This window comes from Thermomyces lanuginosus (genome assembly GCF_041956635.1).
Source record: "Thermomyces lanuginosus strain ATCC 200065 unplaced genomic scaffold VTN49scaffold_36, whole genome shotgun sequence".
NCBI classification, from domain to species: domain Eukaryota; kingdom Fungi; phylum Ascomycota; class Eurotiomycetes; order Eurotiales; family Trichocomaceae; genus Thermomyces; species Thermomyces lanuginosus.
This window is the reverse complement of record NW_027192370.1, coordinates 368021-386099: the sequence shown is the minus strand read 5'-3', so window position 1 is coordinate 386099 and position 18079 is coordinate 368021. Positions and strand designations below refer to the sequence as shown.

The 18079-nt window shown below is 54.6% G+C and overlaps 7 protein-coding genes and 1 pseudogene across 8 annotated transcripts; 4 read left to right on the top strand and 4 right to left on the bottom strand.

Moving 5' to 3' along the window:
• Positions 1 to 134: 134 nt before the first annotated feature.
• Positions 135 to 1736, bottom strand: VTN49DRAFT_5922 (uncharacterized protein; the record flags this gene model as incomplete). The annotated part of the gene is made up of 2 exons (XM_069414033.1): positions 135 to 1202; positions 1257 to 1736. 2 exons carry the CDS (start codon positions 1734 to 1736, stop codon positions 135 to 137), a joined length of 1548 nt encoding a protein of 515 aa, XP_069266146.1.
• A 506-nt stretch (positions 1737 to 2242) lies between these two features.
• On the top strand, positions 2243 to 4049 carry VTN49DRAFT_5921 (uncharacterized protein; the record flags this gene model as incomplete). Its single annotated transcript, XM_069414032.1, has 3 exons — positions 2243 to 2621; positions 2685 to 3219; positions 3269 to 4049. The coding sequence occupies 3 exons, from the start codon at positions 2243 to 2245 to the stop codon at positions 4047 to 4049; spliced, it is 1695 nt and encodes a 564-aa protein (XP_069266145.1).
• Positions 4050 to 4275: 226 nt separating this feature from the next.
• Positions 4276 to 4459, top strand: VTN49DRAFT_t84 (annotated as a pseudogene). The gene has a single exon. The product of its transcript is annotated as a tRNA-OTHER (tRNA).
• A 317-nt stretch (positions 4460 to 4776) lies between these two features.
• VTN49DRAFT_5920 (uncharacterized protein) lies at positions 4777 to 7232 on the bottom strand (the record flags this gene model as incomplete). Its single annotated transcript, XM_069414031.1, has 2 exons — positions 4777 to 5100; positions 5160 to 7232. 2 exons carry the CDS (start codon positions 7230 to 7232, stop codon positions 4777 to 4779), a joined length of 2397 nt encoding a protein of 798 aa, XP_069266144.1.
• Positions 7233 to 9042: 1810 nt separating this feature from the next.
• VTN49DRAFT_5919 (uncharacterized protein) lies at positions 9043 to 10865 on the bottom strand (the record flags this gene model as incomplete). The annotated part of the gene is made up of 5 exons (XM_069414029.1): positions 9043 to 10047; positions 10104 to 10454; positions 10522 to 10602; positions 10652 to 10721; positions 10783 to 10865. 5 exons carry the CDS (start codon positions 10863 to 10865, stop codon positions 9043 to 9045), a joined length of 1590 nt encoding a protein of 529 aa, XP_069266143.1.
• Positions 10866 to 12932: 2067 nt separating this feature from the next.
• Positions 12933 to 14444, top strand: VTN49DRAFT_5918 (uncharacterized protein; the record flags this gene model as incomplete). The annotated part of the gene is made up of 6 exons (XM_069414028.1): positions 12933 to 13066; positions 13121 to 13188; positions 13254 to 13259; positions 13317 to 13534; positions 13615 to 14022; positions 14076 to 14444. 6 exons carry the CDS (start codon positions 12933 to 12935, stop codon positions 14442 to 14444), a joined length of 1203 nt encoding a protein of 400 aa, XP_069266142.1.
• Positions 14445 to 14610: 166 nt separating this feature from the next.
• On the bottom strand, positions 14611 to 14829 carry VTN49DRAFT_5917 (uncharacterized protein; the record flags this gene model as incomplete). The annotated part of the gene is made up of 1 exon (XM_069414027.1): positions 14611 to 14829. One exon carries the CDS (start codon positions 14827 to 14829, stop codon positions 14611 to 14613), a length of 219 nt encoding a protein of 72 aa, XP_069266141.1.
• A 1525-nt stretch (positions 14830 to 16354) lies between these two features.
• VTN49DRAFT_5916 (uncharacterized protein) lies at positions 16355 to 17536 on the top strand (the record flags this gene model as incomplete). Its single annotated transcript, XM_069414026.1, has 1 exon — positions 16355 to 17536. The coding sequence occupies one exon, from the start codon at positions 16355 to 16357 to the stop codon at positions 17534 to 17536; it is 1182 nt and encodes a 393-aa protein (XP_069266140.1).
• Positions 17537 to 18079: the final 543 nt, after the last annotated feature.

Genomic DNA, 18079 nt, shown 5'->3' with positions numbered 1-18079 from the left:
AAACGCATGGGATATCATGTCGTCAGTCGTAATCATAAACACGAAACATGAAGCGTACTTCGTACACCCGCGAAGACATGAAAAATACTTCGTACACGCGTATAGCATAAAACATCACTGATACAATCGTAAGATCAATCCCAAGGGAAATCCTTCTCCTCGACCTTGGTGCAGGTCAGATAAGGGAGCCCAACCACGCCGTCGGTTTCCTTGAGATCCAGCTCGAGGAAATTCCGAAGCAGCGGCTTGACGATCTCGCGCGCCAGTCGCTTGATCTCGTCCATCTTGCGCTCGAATCGCTTGAGATTCTCGCGCGTGTACAGGGCATCAGAAGACGCGGTCGCCCGCTGCTTGAGGAACCGCTTTAGCTCGTCGTGCGAGAGGTAGGCATCAGGGGAAGATGAGCCGATCAGGCGGTAGACTCGGCCCGAGGCGGCTGGCGCCTGTGGCGGAGCCTCGCGGGATGCGTCGCGCGAGGAGCCATTTTTCAGGATCGACGCCGGTGGAGGTGTGGAATTCTCGACAAACCAGTGTCGGAAGAGGGACACGGCCAGCCAGTCCAGGTATGCATTTGATGGGTTCACCCGCTCGCCCCGCGAGGTGGTCAGAGTCAGCCGGAAAAGCTTTGCGTCTACGCGCGCCTTTAGCTCCTCCAGGTCTTCGACCTTGTCCTCAATCAGGTCGAGAACGGAATCTGGTAAGGGGGAATTGCGTAGTTGCTGCAACCCCGCGGGCCATTGCCCGACCACGTGGATCAGTGCCTCGGAGAAGATGACGCGGCTGCGCGCCAGGTAGCCCAGCTTCAGATAACTTGGCGGGTACTTGGCAATCTGCTTGAACAGTCGCGACGAGAAGCGGAGCAAGTGATGATCAATCCGCGGACCTACGACAGGCAGCGCGTCGTACATGTTGGCCAGATTGAGCAAAGACTTGCATTCGGAGTACGCGACAGCGACGTTAACCGAGTTCAAAATAGGCGGGTAGTTGTAAAAGATTCGGAATAGGTTGTCATAGTCCCGGATCAAGGGGTCTAGTTCCGCATCGGGGATCTCCCTATTCCGCGCCGTGCTCGGTAGATGAACGGCTGATTGCATCCCCGCCATGTTGGCCATGGTACGGAGGAAGCTGGACCTAGGGGGAGGGGCCGGCGGTTTGGTCGAGTGAGTCGCTGGTTGTGCAAAATCCCTTCCGTATTCCGGTGGCTATAACCGTCAGCGACGCGCCTCTCCAGCTTGGAAGTAGTAATGTTTACATACCCTTTGCACCAAAATCGGCGGCTCGTCCCCGTCGCGGTTGTCCCAATCCAACTCAAATCGCCATCGTTTTCTCGGCGGCGCGCCGTTCTGCAGGCTGGTGCGCCCGGAGACCACCGATGAGGCGCCATCCTCTGGAAAGCTGGGTAAACTGGGATTTGATTCAGATGGTCCATCGTCTCTCGTCGGTCCCAAAGGCGACAACGCGTCGCTGGTACTGGCCTCGAAGAAGCTGGAGCACTGCGCCAGGATTAGACGGTGTAGCAGGTACCGTCGCTCCTGGCCATTACTGGAGATGATTATTTCAACGTCACCGGTCTGAGAGAAGATAGGAAAGTCGTTATGCGGTTGATAAGACGCGCCGCCATGGTGCGAGTGGCCGTGCCGGTGGTGCGGTCGGCGGCTAGAATGCGACACGGACAGACGAGACGCGGATGAGGGCGGCGCCGCGGCGTGATCGACGCTTTCAGGATAGGAGACCATGGCGAGGGGGCATGGTGATCGAGTGTTGATAAGGTGATAGCTCGCCGAGCGCGCGAAAGTAGAGAGTTCTTGTGGACTATGGTGGTTGAGCGATCGTGACAATGTTCTACTCAGCTGGGTTCGGTCACCGGCGAGGTTTCAGCTGCTCAACGCCACTGCCAACGGTCTTGCGATTCTACGACCCGCTAGATCGTTCGCCTAGGGCATCTCTTCTCTTCGAGAATTACTATTTACTTCCAGCAGTTCAATCCAAGAACCGCGTTTGCACACAAAAGCTTATGTAATCCGCTCCAGTTCTCCGGCGTTTGTGGGAATCAGTAGACCAAGACGGCAGACGTTAACCTAAAGAAAACATACTCGTACTCTCAGCCAATCCTGTCAACAATCCCCAACCCGCCTCGCGCAGGCTCCCCGGACAAAACGATGGCCGCGCAGCTGGCCGAACGCGATCCGCAGTCGTCGATTCGAGAAGACTTCACTGCATCGTCTTGCTCAAGCCCCGCGCGATGAACCGGGGCTGCTACACCTGCCGTCGGCGCCGCATTGTCTGCGATCTTGGGCAACCGGTCTGCCGCAAGTGCCGCAAGGCCGGTAAAGAATGCAGTTACACCAAGCCGCTCACCTGGGTCAAGGGCGGGCTTGCCAGTCGGGGCAAGTTGATGGGCCGCAGCTTCGACGAAGTATGGCCTGACCGTAATGCACCGGCCGAGGGTGAAGAAGGGCCGGCCGGCCATCAATATCTGTCTTCGGTATGGGATTCGGGGGATAAGAATGCGGCGACGAGCTTGGTGATGCAATCGACCCAGTCCATCTCACCGGTTTTCTCTCTGGTAGATCCAATCTTTCAGGACGTGCCCAGATTGTCCCGATTCTACATACATCATTGTAAGAGAGCGAAAACGTCCTAGGTACGATCTTATTGTTAACTGGGGGACTCGTTTGTTATAGACAACGAGAAATGTACGCCCGACCTGGCTCTGTACGATGCCGTCAAAAATCCGTACCGTGATCTTATCCCGTACACCAGCGAGTCGTCGCTGCTGACGGACGCGCTGGCCGCCGTAGGCGCAATCCACTATGCCTATCTCTCCAGTTGCAACGACCAGCGATGGTTGGTTTCTCCGTCGACGCCGCCTGACAACAGTTTGCCGTGTCGAGACGAGGAGCTCGACGTGAGTGTCCTGGAACCATCCCAAAGCGCGAATCCTGAGGCGTACCGGCATTATTTGTGCCTAAAGCAGCGGGCCCTGCGCCAGCTGTCGCATGATCTGTCGGACCCGATCGGGCGCAATGACGACCGGACTGTGGCAGCCATCTTTGTGCTGGTATTGCTGGACGCAATCGAGTCCGGCAGCGGCGAGTGGAGACTGCATTTGGAAGGAGCAAAGAATCTTCTCAAGAGCCGCGAGGCAACCCCTGCGGTACCGTCGATGCAGAGGATGATTGACGGGTTGCATACGTTCGTAATTGATGCATGTCTGATGTACGTTTCTTCATCCCTGGGGGATAATAATGGCTTACTGACTCTTCAGAACCGAGATAATGGGATCGACGCTCGCACGGCCGGGTGCATTGTCGAAGCCGTTCTACAACAAAAGCATCGGCCCTATAGTCCTGAAGCGGCTAGAGCGGACATCCTGGGTCGGCTGCCCAGCGCATCTTCTCGAAGTGATATTCTTTGTCCACGCGCAACGATACTCTGATTCCGACCTGACGACGGATTACCCGTGGTCTTTTATCTCTCCTACGACCCCGTCCCAGGCCGGACTCGGGTCACCTGCCGACGTGCTGAAGCACATTGAGGCCTTTGACCCAGCACGCTGGGCGGAGGAGATGCAATCCTTCCTCTACCTGCCTGACCTTCGCTGTCGCATCGCACTAGCCGCTGCGTACAAGGCCGCCGTATACCTGTACGCGAAGCGCGTGTTGCTCTCTCGCATGTTTCACGGCTATTCGCCGACTGATGACATACATGACCATGTGCGGGACAGCGCCGCTGTTGAAAACGATCTAATATCCAACCTCGCGCAGATCCCCCCTTGCGACGTGCACTTCAAGTGCACCATCTGGCCAACCTTCATCGCAGGAGCGGAGAGCACAACGCGCGAGCAGCGCCGGTTCACGCTGCAGCGGCTCGGTGAGCTCTGGAGCGCCATGTTCAGCGTTAACCTCCGTAATGCAGCGTGGGTGTTGCGGGCAATGTGGCAGCGGCAGGATGAGCGGGCAGCTACCAGCAATGATCATGATTATAATAATGGGTTTGATTGGATTCGGGAGTTGGATCGGTCAAGGGCAGATTGGTTGTTCATTTAATGACTATTTCCATTAACTATACGGAGTACGGAGTACTCCGCAACTAGCTAATCAAATGCTAACTAAAGTGCTTTGTATTTGTACAGGGTAACCATCATTCATATATCCTGGCACTTTCAATAAATTTAGTAGGACACGCAGGGGTGTATATATTCACCACTCACACACCCAGAACTGCGTGCACGGGGTGTTGGACCACTTTTTACGCCGCAATTTTGTAAAACTAGGCTAGGTGGCCGAGTGGTTAAGGCGGTTAGTACCCCCGATCCATGTTTTGGCCACTTCCCTTAGCGGAATCAGTCTGGCTGACCAATAAACAGTCAGGTTTAGGCTGTTGAACTCCCAACTTGGGGTTTAGCAGAGGAACCCTGATTTCGTAAGATTCCCGCGTTCGAATCGCGGCCTAGTCATCTTTTTTTTTTTTTTTTCCTTACACATTTATTTTTGGTCCCAACTACAAGAGTATGGAGTACCAGAGCCTGAATTTTTGATCGATTACACAAATCAATAGATTATCAAGTCTAGCAATCACTGCACTGGCAATGAATAGTAGTAAACCGCTGACAAAACCACAATGCATGTATTTCAATGCAACGAAAACGAGCACCAACCAACAAAGCGAGATACAGACGGACAAGACGAATGAGGGGAATAAATGCAAAGCAAATGACGCTGGAAAGAAGTAAGGGAGAAAAAAAAAAGAAAAGAAAACAACGAGGGAAGAGATCTAGAAAACCGCAGAGAGCCCATTCTTTGATTGCCGCCGACTGAACCGCTTCTTTGCTTTGACTGAGTCGTTGTCCCCCTGGGGCTTGTGTAATGTCGTCCGCCCTGCCGATGGCGCTGGCGCGGATTCTTGGAACTCAGCGCTGTGGTCCAGCGTGTTGGCGTGACTGGAGAATGCGGACGCTTCGTCCCCGGAGTAGCCCTGGTTGCGCTGCGAATGGGCAAAATCCTTGGCTCGGTCTAACGTGTCCAGCCAGTCTTGTGCTAATGTCGACGGGGAGTTTGGCCCGTTCTTGGGCTCTTCGAATGTATACCGTTTCTCGCGCTGCAAGACACCATTAGTAGACGTTCTTAGTAAGGCTCCTATGTATGGCAAAAACTTACAGTGTCGACAATCCACGACGTCGACTGCTTCGCATCCCCTGTGTTCCGATAATGCGTGCCCGGAGCGAGCAGGTTGATCTCTGCCTTGCTCCGCTTGTCTTCACCACCCGCAGCGGCAAAAATGATCCGCGCCGCGGACGTCACCAGCACCAGCCGTTGTCGCTTCTTTGTCGTACTGCCCCCAAAGAAGCGCGAGAACTTGCGCGACGTCTCGCCTTCATTCCCGTTGCGGGACGTCGGGCTATGCGATGCCGGAGACGTTGTCACCGTCAGGTTGCCCAGCTTGAGGATCCGCTCATTATTGCGCGTGAGTACAGGTGACCACTCGATGTCGAGCTGGCTCGGCGGCGGCAACTCTGTGATCACCCGAGGATATGCTCGCGACCCCCCGTTGGATGGCGCACCCGAAATATTCGGAGGGTAACTGTCGTTGTCGCCTCCGTTCAACTTGATGGGCTCCCGCGGCGGTGGAACGTACGGCTTGAGCCGCGGTGCTTGTTGTTTCCAGAGCCCGCGGCCCCAGGTTACTCCTTGGAAGAACTCGTGATTCTTAATGTGCTCAATGGGTAACCGTCTTGCTGGATCCAACACCAACAATCGCTCGACCAAATCTCGAGCAACTGCAGGAAACCCGGTGGGGAACTCATAGTCCAGCTGGACAATCTTTTGAAAAGTCAAGTACTCGTTGGCCGCTTTGAACGGGGGCCGTCCTGCCAACAGCTGGAAGATTATACAGCCAAAAGCCCATAGATCGCTGGCCCGGCAGGCGTTCTTGTCCGTCAACAGCTCCGGACTGACGTACTCGGCAGTTCCGACAAACGAGTTCGCCCGCTCTTCCGCAGGAATCTCGCCGGCACCAATAGGCGGCATGTCGCCGGACTTCTCCTCGGTCTTCTTGGGTTCGCCAAACAGCTTGGCGGTCCCAAAGTCGGTGATCTTGGTGTGCATCTGAGCATCAAGCAGGATGTTCTCCGGCTTCAAGTCACGGTGGATCACCCCTCGCTTGTGCATGTAGTCGATGGCGTCCAAGATCTGAGCCCCGTAGAACCGCGTACACTCTTCGTCGAACGTCCCGACCCGTTTGAGTACACTGAGCAGCTCGCCTCCTGGGCAGTAGTCAATGACAAAATATAGCGAGCGCTCATCCTGGAATGTGTAGTATAATCGCACAATTCCCGGATGGTCGTTCAACCGATTCAGGGTGTCCTTTTCAATGTTGACGTATTTGACCTTCTTTTCCTTGATAATGTGCCGCTTGTCGAGAATCTTGATGGCATATTCCTTGTGGTTCTGCCGGTCCTGGGCAAGAACCACCGTGCTATACGATCCCTCGCCGAGGGTCTGGCCAAACGAAAAGTCCCGCACGCCCTTCTTGATATACCGGGTCACCGTACGCCCGCTCGCGTCGACCTCCTGCCGGACACCCACGGCTGCTCCTCGCTCTTGCCATTCCTCGCTGCTCGGCGGAGGGCCATTCTCCAGCGCGTACGGTGAGCCCGGAAGGACCGGCCCTGGTGCGCTCCGTGGCGGATGTGGCCCATTCCCCGATGGGAATTGTGACTTCTTGTACGTCCGCTCGCTATGACTGTTGTCGCGTGACGGCACACCGGCCTGGTAAGCCATCGAGCCGCCTCTGGAGTCTGAGCGAGACATTTCCGACGATGCACTTGAATCGGTGCGGATCCGATAGTTGTTCCTCTCGCGCGTAGCGGCACCGGACGATGACCCGTTTGCGTAGGACGGTCCGAAGTTCGTCGTCACGGAACGAGGAACTCCCTGGCCGGCACTAGGGGGCGCGGAATCGGGAAGGTAAGCGACGGATGAGCGGTTGGCAGTTCGGCCGGCCGTCCGTTCTGACCTGTAGCTCCGAACGCTCGCTGTGTCACCGGGATCCCTCGACGGGTCGAGTCTGTGCCCATCTTCTGCCGGCGTGACTGACAATGATACTCTCGGCGAGGGATTCTCTTGAGATTGCGTAGGTGACGGCGGCTGGTCTTCGGAGTCATGGGCATAATCTGGGTTGGCGATACGCAGCCCGCCGAGGGACTGCGACAGACTGAGATCACCTTCCATCTCGAAGAAGCCGCTCCCAGCCTCTCTAGAAACTTTTTTCCCAGGCAGACTACAAGATGATGAAAGGGACGGAGATGTCAGCGGTGCCCTGAAGGCACCGAGAAATGCTAAAAGATCAACCCCCGGGAAGTGGCCAGATCTGTTCGAATCCCCAGGACCTGGACTATGGTAGAAGGCGCCGTATCAACACTGACTGCATGGTACGAGACGAGGTACGTCCAAGAAGTCCGCGTGGCCAGCGAGATGAACCAAGGTCATCGGTCTGCGAAGCGGCGGGGAGGTTTCAGGGCGCGGACGAGGACAGGGACAGCACGGCAGCCTGCGAAGGGGGGCGGGAGGAGAGGAGGCAAATCGAATCGGTCGGGAAAAGGAAGAGAAAAGGGGGCTGTCTGTCGGCTGAATAGGAGCCAAAGGCGGCTTTCTAATGAATATTAGGCGCAGTCGATGTTGGGTCCGCGATGAATAGAGAGACGGATGGATCCGGGATAGGGGAAACACGTGCCGGCGAAGCCATGGCACAATTCACCGCCCCAGGAGCTACCTCCAGCTCAGAACCCATGCCAGAGGACTGAACATGATGTGTTGGAGATGGCCGTGGCGGTGATTGCGTCCGTTACTATTCATGGATGTCTAGGTTGGTGGCTGCGGTGTTACCTGCAGGGTGGTGATCCGGCTGCGCAACGCGTGTTTGGGGCTGTACAACAGCCAAATATGGTGGTACGTGGGGAGAGGTAGTGATACCTGAGGGTACTTATTATTCTACAGGATTCGAGCAAAATTAGAAGTACAACGGAGTACTGGAACAATTCTCAAGGTATTCATCCACATGCTAGTGTCCTCCACCATCGTGCCTGCCGCAACACTACAAATATTCAATACCAGAACAATCACAGAGTCATTCATCCATCAATTCAATTGATCGCGTGGGCACAATGCTTCGATATCGGCCAACAAGGATCACATTGGCAGACGGAGAGATTGCTTCGAGACTGGAATATATGGCTATGGAAAAGCCCCTGATCATGCAACTGGAACATTTCGCCATTGGAGACTGTAGACACGAGCAGAACCATGGGAAACGAGGTGTGTCTTTGGCTGATCAGCAGTCCAAGGGAGCAAAACGGGCTCGCGACAATGGATCCAGCTGTCAGTGAGCATACTCTGGCTGTGCCAAATGTTTCAAACATCGACCGTTATTCATCTCGGCGTTTAACAGCTCCGACGAGGCCTCATCATGGCGCAGAACGAGATTCCATTCCAATAGGTCGAAATTGGATTCGGGAACCTGCGAACATTAGCAGCCAACATACGGTAATGCCGAATATATCCATCCAGTCGACATCACAATGAGCCTTGACGTGAGTTCACTAATCGCCTAAATCCCTTTCACCTATCCAGAAGGAAAAGTACCTTTACATCGCCATCTGAGAAGACATCGGCAATTCTCTGTCGGCGGATAGACTTCCATCCTGTCCTCGATTTCTGCTTGCTTCGAGTATGAGCCCCTTACGCTGCAACTCCCATGTGTGGATTGACGACAGAGATCGCCGGTCTCTTCTGTTGCCTGAATACCATCCGTCAACACCTTCAATCTGTATCAGATACCACCATAGGGGCATGGAATGAAGATCAGGTATTATAGTCTAAAATCGATTCTCCTTCTAATGCTTCCTGTAGAACAGGCACACAAGACTCTAGACGAACGGGTGTATATGTCAAACAAAGAAAAAGCAACGCATATTTCTCCCATTTTGGTTCTCCCAAACCAACCCATTAGAATGAAGCTCATTAAGGCAACGACGGATGCCGTTTATTTCTTGCCCAAGATCTGGGCACCGTCCCGCAGACGTCGCTCGTCGTTCTTCCGCGTGTTGACAAAGTCCGGGTAGTTGAGCGTCAGCTCGACAGCGCCGTTGAGGATGTTGTCCACGGCCTCGACGCCGAGCATGAACGAGTGGTCCTGGTTGCCAACCTCGTAGCGCCAGCTGCCGAAGCGACCACGCGACCAAATGTCCTTCTCCTGCAGCTTGGGCAGGATCTTGGTCAGAGCGCCCTCGCGCTCGAGCGTCGGGGTCGGGTAGCCGTGGTCGAACCGGCGGTGGTATGTGGAAACGATCTCATCTGTCGGCTTGAGCATCTCGGTGTTGACCAGGCCCTGGATGGACTCCTCCAGGATGGTCTCCACGTTCACCGGCTTCATCGACGACTCCGAGACCTCCAGCATGATCGACCAGTACGGGCCCTCCCGGGGCTCGGTGTTGGCCGGCTTCGACCCATCGGCCAGGCGCAGCGTGGGCAGCTTCTTCGACTTGTCCGGCTGGTTGTACGGCGAGTAGTTGGAGAAGATGGTGGCCCGGTAGAACGGGCAGTTGTCCTCCGGGAAGTACAGCCAGCACTTGTCACCGATGCGCTCGGGACGCTCGCCACGGATACCGACGCCAATCACGTGCGTCGACGAGTAGAACAGATCCTTGGACGCCTCGATCAGCTCCTGGTCGCCGATCTGCTTCACCAGGTAGTCGACCGGCATCGTCGAGATCAGGCGCTGGTAGCCAATGGTCGTGCCGTCGGCCAGGGTCACCGTCTTGTTGTTGGCATTGACCTTGGTCACCTCGCCCTTCTTGCCGAAGCGCTTCTTCTCCTCGGGCAGCGTGTTTGCGACGGCAATCCAGATGCCGCCAGTGCCGCCACGGGCGGGGAAGCGGAAGGTGGCGTTGGGGCCCCAGTTACCGGCAACCTTGTTGAGGATGATGTTGGTGGTCACGGCCTTGACATTGGGAGCCGCAACACGCTCACCCAGCCAGGCGCATTGCATCTGGTGCAGTCGGTCAGCCCGGCTCGTTCTATGCTGTCCGTCGGCGGCAAGCATACCTTTGTCGTCGGCACGGCCCACACCTTGAAGTTGTACGGGCGCATGAACAGATCCGCAATGCCCGTACCCATCTGGCGCACAATCCACTCATCAAAGGTACGGGGCTTCGTGTTGGCCACACGAGCCTCCAGGGCGGCATCGATCAAGCCGTCCACGCACTTGACCTGCTCCTCCTTGGGCAGCATGGAGATGTTATTTTGGAACGGATACGGCACCCATTGGCCCTTGCAGCGGACGTAGGAGATGCGCTGGTGCGTGTACCAATCGTCGGGGCCGGGCAGGGCCTCGTCCAAGCACTCATCAAAGTACTTGTAGTGGGAGAAGATGACATGGCCACCAACGTCGAAAAGCTGTTGTCATCTCATCCGTTAGCCGCCGCCGCCGCATTCGCTTCCGCGCCGGGATTGAACAACTTACGAAGCCTTCCGGGGTCACGTCGGTGGACGCGAGACCACCCGGGGTCTCGTTGGCGTCGACGATCAACCACGAGGGGCCATCCTGCTTGCCATGAGCCAAGTCCTGTTATCGGAGGGCGTATCCGGCATACAATCTGGTTCAGACGCTTCGCAGCACCGAGGCCGGTCGGACCGGCGCCGATGACCAGCACATCCACGTTACTAGGACACCGCATCAGTCATCCGTGCGCGCTGCTGGAGGCATTGAATGGAGACCGCTTACATGTCGGGGTGCGTCATCCTGCCTTGCAGAAGATCCTGAATGCTCGGCACCTTTTGCAATGTCTTGCGAGCGACGTTCAGCATAAGAAAGCCGGGGAGCTGGTCAGGGGAGAGAGCTTTGTTTAAGGATCAATTGAGGAGAAAATTCGGTGATGGTTGCTTCTCTGAACCAAGAATGGGCCGACGGACTTGGATCAACACGCAAAATACACAGACTCCTACTCCATTCAGGGGCGAGGGGGAACAGAGCTCGAGCCCGCTGGCTGTGGGGGGGGTTTTGTTTCATGCACGAGTGCTTCTGCCATTGCGTGGCCCCGGGGAGAGGGCTGGTGGGCTCGTGCTTCTCCACTGAAATCCCTAAAATTTCCTAAAAATCTTGACTCGTGCTTGGCAGTCCACTCGTGCCGCCCCTGAACATCTCCCGTCCAGTGGCCAGGGGGGTGTGCCTTTTCCCTATATCCACATCCGCGATAAGGCCAGCTGGTACATTCGCAGCGTCTGCTACTTTGAATGCACACCGGCAGTGATCGTCGGGCGCAAATCATTGACCTCTTGAGCAGCGTAACCCCTGATGGATTAATCAAGTTGACCAGCGCTTCGTCTATTCGCTGCATTGCCCATTCCCTGTCCTCCGTCGTTTTGTCCGCGCGATCCCGCCTGAATGTGATTTCATTATTGGCATCTGGGCTGATCACTGGGGTGGCAAACAGGTCGGGAGGTTACTGTATTGCATGTCTTCGGCAATCCCGATAAGAAACTGTGCATAACGACTGTATGTATCCTGCAGGTGTCAAAATGCGGTGTAATTGATCCTGTGTCGACGACCGCATGCGACTGTATGCATGGATGGCACATTCTTGCTGCCCGTGCCGAGACGGAGCAGCATTAGATCTCGCGCCTCTCATCTACGGCATGCGGCCGGATCTCAGCATGTCAGATCGATATCGATATGAATAATATCCGGACTTGGCAGTGTCTAATCACTTGACTCTCTACTGGGGGTCTTTCTGACCGCACGGGTGCTTTCGTGCGGAGAAATTGATCCTTATCGATCCCGTAACCAACCAGCATAGCCGACATCAGTTCATAACTATCCAAGCACAGACACCAGATACATATTGAATCAATGAACCCATGCCGCTAAGGCGCTCTGCAATCTGCCAAGGCACCCTGTCCCTAGTATCGGACAAATTGATCCATGGAATTGCGATCAGAGAGCAAGATGATTTTCCGGGATTTCTGTCCCTGGTTCGGACGCGTTCAGTTCAGCAGGCCCCCTGATGATCAGACTCTGATCAACATCGTTCGAAAAAAATTTCTTTACCGCAGTTGGCTAGGATCCAATCTCAAACCTCGCCATCTTCAAATCACCCCTCGTCCGGCCCTGGTCCACTCAGCGGGATTTCCTATCGCGGTTTCACGTTCGTCGACGAATCGCGGTTCCAGAGGGCTGAACGCTGTCTCAAACGGCACCACGCCATGTTCTGCTTCGTCGTATTGGAAAAAAGTCAAATCGTCGTACGCGTCATCTTGAAAATTTCATTTGCAGCGCCAAGACCGTGTGCAATGTATTAACCTCAATTTGCACATGTCCGGCGGCGTTCATTGGTGGAATACTGCTGGGACGGCAACGGACCCGTGCCGCAGACTGGAGGAGCGGCGTCAAGAATTTGCTCGCTTACTTGAAAATTACCGAGTTCTTTTCCAAATACCACTCCATCCAGCCACGTAACCCAAATTTGGCCTAGTCCCCCTTCTGCCCCTCGGTCGAAGGCTCGAGGCCTCGGGGGCTCTGTTTAACTAATTTTCGGCCCCCTACGAAACCCAAGAACGGAGGAATGCTCCGTCTTGCGCTCTCAGTCACCGCAATCTGACCATTCTTTCTGACTTCAAACGCCTCTCTTTTCCTCCCCTTCTGATTCTCTGGTTCCGCTTGGCCGCCATTTCCCAAACAAATTTCTTCTTTCTTGCTTTCCTACTTTTTTAAAATCGGTCTTTTCTCGTTCGTTCGTTGAATCCTTTATCAAAATTCTTCCCCTGGCGACTGCGTCGTTCAACTCCGACGGCAGCCTTCTTCGACCGCGCCCGTTCGAGCTGCAACGCTTCTTTGCTGATCAGGCGCGCTTCGTAAGGACGGCTGCTCAAAACGCCATGTCGACGGAAGGCGAGAAGGCCCGCACGTCGGGTGAGGGCAACAATGCGCCCGTGCTGCCCACCGTGAACCCGGCCGCTCCCAAGCCGGCCGAGTCCAAAAAATTCTCCGTGCCCGCCGCCGTTTATGTGATGTGAGTTCGAATGGCCGCACCGGTCGCGCGACGCTGCTGACGGGCGATCGACAGCGCATGGATTGCTCTGAGTTCGGCTGTGATTCTGTTCAACAAGCATCTTCTTGATTATTCCAACTTCCGTAAGTTCTGCTCGCGGTGCTTTCTGATTCGAGGAGGAATTGCATGACTGACACATGTGCTTTAGGCTTCCGTAGGTTCCTCGTGCACCGTCTCTCTACTGAACTCCCAGGCTAACAACGGTCTTTAGCCATCGTCCTGACGACATGGCACCTGTCTTTTGCGACATTCATGACACAAGTCCTTGCCCGCACGACCACCCTCCTTGATGGCCGCAAGTCGGTCAAGATGACTGGCAGAGTCTACCTGCGTGCAATCGTTCCCATTGGTCTGTTTTTCAGTCTGAGTCTGATCTGCGGCAACGTGACCTATCTGTACCTCAGTGTCGCCTTCATCCAGATGCTCAAGGTATGTGCCCGCGGCCGGCCGGCCAGCTCCACCCCTCCCCTTCGCCCGCCATCCTCTTTGCCGGTGCTGACCGAGGACAGGCCACGACCCCCGTCGCCGTCTTGCTGGCGACCTGGTCGCTGGGCATGGCGCCGGTCGACTTCAGCGTTCTGACCAACGTGTTGGTCATTGTCATCGGTGTCATTATCGCCTCCTTCGGGGAGATCAAGTTTGTGTGGATTGGGTTCATCTTCCAGATTGGCGGAATTATCTTCGAGGCTGTCCGTCTGGCCATGGTCCAGCGTCTCCTGAGCTCGGCGGAGTTCAAGATGGACCCCATGGTTTCTCTCTACTACTTCGCGCCGGTCTGCGCTGTGATGAACGGCATCACCGCGCTGTTCCTGGAGGTCCCCAAGATGTCCATGGATGACATTTACCGGGTCGGCGTGTTCACGCTGCTCGCCAACGCCATGGTGGCATTCTGCCTGAACGTTGCAGTGGTGCTCTTGGTATGTGATCTCATCCGCGGTGATTTCTCTCCCTCCACTAATGGAACATCTAGATTGGTAAAACATCATCACTGGTCATGACACTGTGCGGTGTCCTCAAGGATATCCTCCTGGTTGTCGCTTCCATGGTCATCTGGCACACTCCTGTCACGCTTCTGCAGTTCTTCGGCTACTCGATTGCCCTGATTGGTATGATCTACTACAAGCTGGGTGCCGACAAGATCCGGGAGTATGCCAACCAGGCCAACCGTTCCTGGGCCGAATACGGTGCCACTCGGCCCGGTCAGCGTCGCGCCGTTGTGCTGGGTGCCATCATTCTGGCAATCTTCCTTCTCTTTGGCACTATGGCCCCCAGCTACGGTGCCCAATCCGTTGATCAAGTGCGGGACGTGCTCACTGGCTCGCATGCCAACAAGTCTTAAGCCCTCGAATTTGTTCTGTTCCGGTACTGTCGCCAGGCCTTGAGTTGTCGATTCTCTGTATACAACTTTTTCTCCTTTTTCTTCTTCGCCTCAGCCGGAAGTCGGCCAGTGTGATATGAGCTGCAACGGCTTTTTGCCGCTGGAACTGCAGCCTTGTTCGGGGTTCTCATTTTTTGGTGTTCCATGATCCTTTTTGCTTCGTTTGATTGCTTAGCTGCTTTTTTCGCGGTGGCTTCCGGTTGAGTGATGACTTTCTTTCTTTCTCGTTCTCTTTTTCTTCTTTGCTTCCGCTTGACTTTTCGATTTCTTGTGTACCATTGTGGTTATGCGCGCGCGTTTGGCGCCCAGATAGACGGAGACTGAGTTCAGGGATGGTAGATGTCATTGATGACGGCTGCACTGCATTGACTAATCATAATAAAGGAAGTGGCAATCCGAGGATTTGAAGATTAGACTTTACATTTTTGAGCTGTAGTGAGTGGTATCCAACAAACATCTACTCCGGAACGCTCTTGATCATAAGCCACGGACACAAAGGTCCGGGAACAGTATGGTCTACAGGCAATCCAGCCTTGCAGGAGTATGATGGTTTCTGGAATGTCTGTTCCAAGCTTGATTACTTGTGTGCGAGGAACGACTTGAATCAGCTGCTCTTCCAATGCAAGACAAAAAAAGACTCTTTTTTTTTTTTTTTTTTTTTTAGTTCAGGTGATGCCATGACCGTCATACTTTGATGTCTCTCTTAGCGCCCGGCAATCAACTGTTGCGAATCCAATTCTCTCTACCTTTGTCTGCCAATCCATTATCACAGACGATCAGAGAGGCAGATGAAGATTTATCAATCTGACAGCAAGGTGACGGATCTCCTCCCAGATCCGTTCCCACTCCGTGGTTGAGGCTTGGAAGAGTGACTGGCGATGTGATTGGTCAATGAGGAAGCTGCATTAGTCATCCCCACTTACCTGCATTAGCGTAGGGCGGTTGCTCTCCTAAGTTGAAAAATACGGGGAAACAATACAGAAGGGTATGCAATTGCAAAATTTAGCTTTCAAATCTACCAAAGTCGGAGATTTCGAGAATTTTCGCGACCGCAGTTGTAGGATATCCAAACCAGGATTAGGCTGTGGCGGGCAGTCAAATCACGGCGACCAATGATGATTCATCAGCTTCTGTTGGGCAGGGGTGCTCGCCAATCATGTCGTTCAAAGGCTTAGTCACTTCTTGGCGTAATCATTCTTGTATCGCAACTTTCAGGATTTGCAGCCGTCTCCACCCGCGGATCGTGCCATGCAGGTGCTCTCCGTTACCATGGCAATACGGCCTCATCCGCCGAGAGCCCTAAGATGAGGCTGTAAATTACCCGTGGCACTGTATTCCGGCGGTTTCCCCTTGCGCTCCACTGCGACTCCGCAAATGCATTTGCTCCCAGGAAGCCCTATAGTCTAGAGCCATTTCGCATTTCGGATCAAATACTTCATTGATCCCAGAGACAGCCTCAGAATCGCTTTCGTTTTCCCTCCACTCGACTCGCGCCTTTCTCCTTCATTCTTTCTTCCCCTTCTTAACTTTCCCATCTTTCTTCGTCCTCCAGCCTCCGCATTGCCCTTCCATCGTTCCTCCATTGATGTAAACCTCCTCGTGCGCGCGCTTGTCGACGCGTCTCCTCCTCTCCATTCTACCCTCCTGCCCTCCATTGCGCCACAACGGTTGCTTGATTGCGGTCTCTGGCCGTGTTTCTTCGCGTCACGCGCCGCTATTCTCAGATCTAACCCAACCTCTCTGTTTCAAAGGTTGCTGTAGCTCACAGTGTCCAGCTCACCCTCCAGAGAGACAGTGATCCCACACCCTTGTTGCCCACCCCCGGCTGCTGGCTCGGATCCGGTCTCGAAATTATTATGATCAACGACGCCATGACGCCCGTATTCTGCCACGACTTCGCCGATGGACCGACCATGGTTCTTCCCTACTCCCAGAGCCATGCCTCGTTCCAATTTCCTTCCCAGTCCCAGCAGGGCTTGCAGTCTTTCGAGTCGAGCACGTGGTCATTGGGAACTTCCTCCATCGAAAATGCCACCCCAGGTCCCTCGTCCTGGGCCTCGAAATCGACAGCCAAAACGACCACCCTCAATCCGTCGCGGAAGAGGTCGCGTGATCAGTTCACTGAGGGCGACGAGGAAAGCGGCTCGTCGCGTGTTGACCAGTCAGTCCCGATGCAGTCTGCCCCAGCGGAGGAGCCCATCTATGGCCCAGGTATGACCCTGATCAATCCGCGCACCGGCTTGGCCATTTCCGCCGAGAGCCAGACCGGCACATGGTATGAAGAGCAAGCAGAGAAGGCTCTTCGCAATGCGCCTGTATCTTCTCGTCGTGCGGATGACTCGGGCGCCCCCAGTCGAAAGGCCCAACGTCTTGACATCTCCGCCCCCAAGTTGGACGACATCTCCCTGGAATACATCCGCAAGAATCTTCAGCGAACGGATGAGAACGGGCGCGACCATGGCCTGCCGGGCTCTTCCATGACACTCGACGAACCGCGGGTCGACGATGTGACCCGGCTGCTGGGGATCAGCTGGCAGCGCGTCAGCCACGATGACGAGATGTCCCCCGCAGTCTTTGGCTGGGAGAGGTACATCAACAATCACTTTGACCGATATCTTCGCGATGCGCGCATCCTCCTCAAGAACCGTAGTCTCAACGCATACTTGGTGGCCGCGCTGTCGATCTTCCGGCCAAGCGACATTCCCAGCACTGCCGTTCCCCTGCCCTTCGATTGCGACCCTTCCTCGTCGTTCTTCCTCTTCAAAGAGGATCTGTCCGAGGCCCAGCTTATCGGTCACACTTGGGACCGCTGCTTGCAAAACCTCCGGTCCGTTCCGATGCAGTTTGACAGTACCGAAATCCTTCGTGCCGCGGAAAGGTCACCCGAGCGCGTCACCGACAATCCGACGTCCCATTTTGCCAACTGCACGGTTGGCAACGGCATTCCCATTGCCCGTGTCAGCAAGGAAGAGCTCGCCATGCTGAATGGGAAGGGGACGATGAACGGTGGCACGGATTTGGGAGTGGGGATGGACATGGATGTCGATATGTGACGGCCCGACAAACTCGCAGTCGCTCGACCAGACGACCACCATCGCAGTATCAATTTTCATATTATCGTTGTAACTTTGTATCGTTATTTTTTTTTTTTNTTTTTTTTTTTTTTGTGGGACTGGGTTTTCGGAGTGGTACGGGTTTGGTGATTTTGCGCCAATATGTAGCCTTTTTAGTTTTGCTTGATCTAGCTCAGTACAATATCAGTTTACTCAGGGAAATGGATTTGCTGTAGTAATTACTACATAAACTGTCTCTTGAGAAATGGAAACATGATCCATGGACTATGACACGTAGGTCATGCTGCCTGAGGCATGTATGATCAAGGCAAGGCAGTGTGCGCACTCAGCACGGGCCGCTTCCCAGCTTTCGTGACAGCTTGCGAATAAGCTAGTGCTTGTACTCCATATTTCATTTGCCAAAGACTTGTGACCTCTCGGATGCAAAGGCGGATGATCATTGATGCAAATCCTTTCTTGAGACACGCAACCGGATACACATCGGCGCACCGGTTGCCCACAGGAGGCATCTTTTATTTTTTT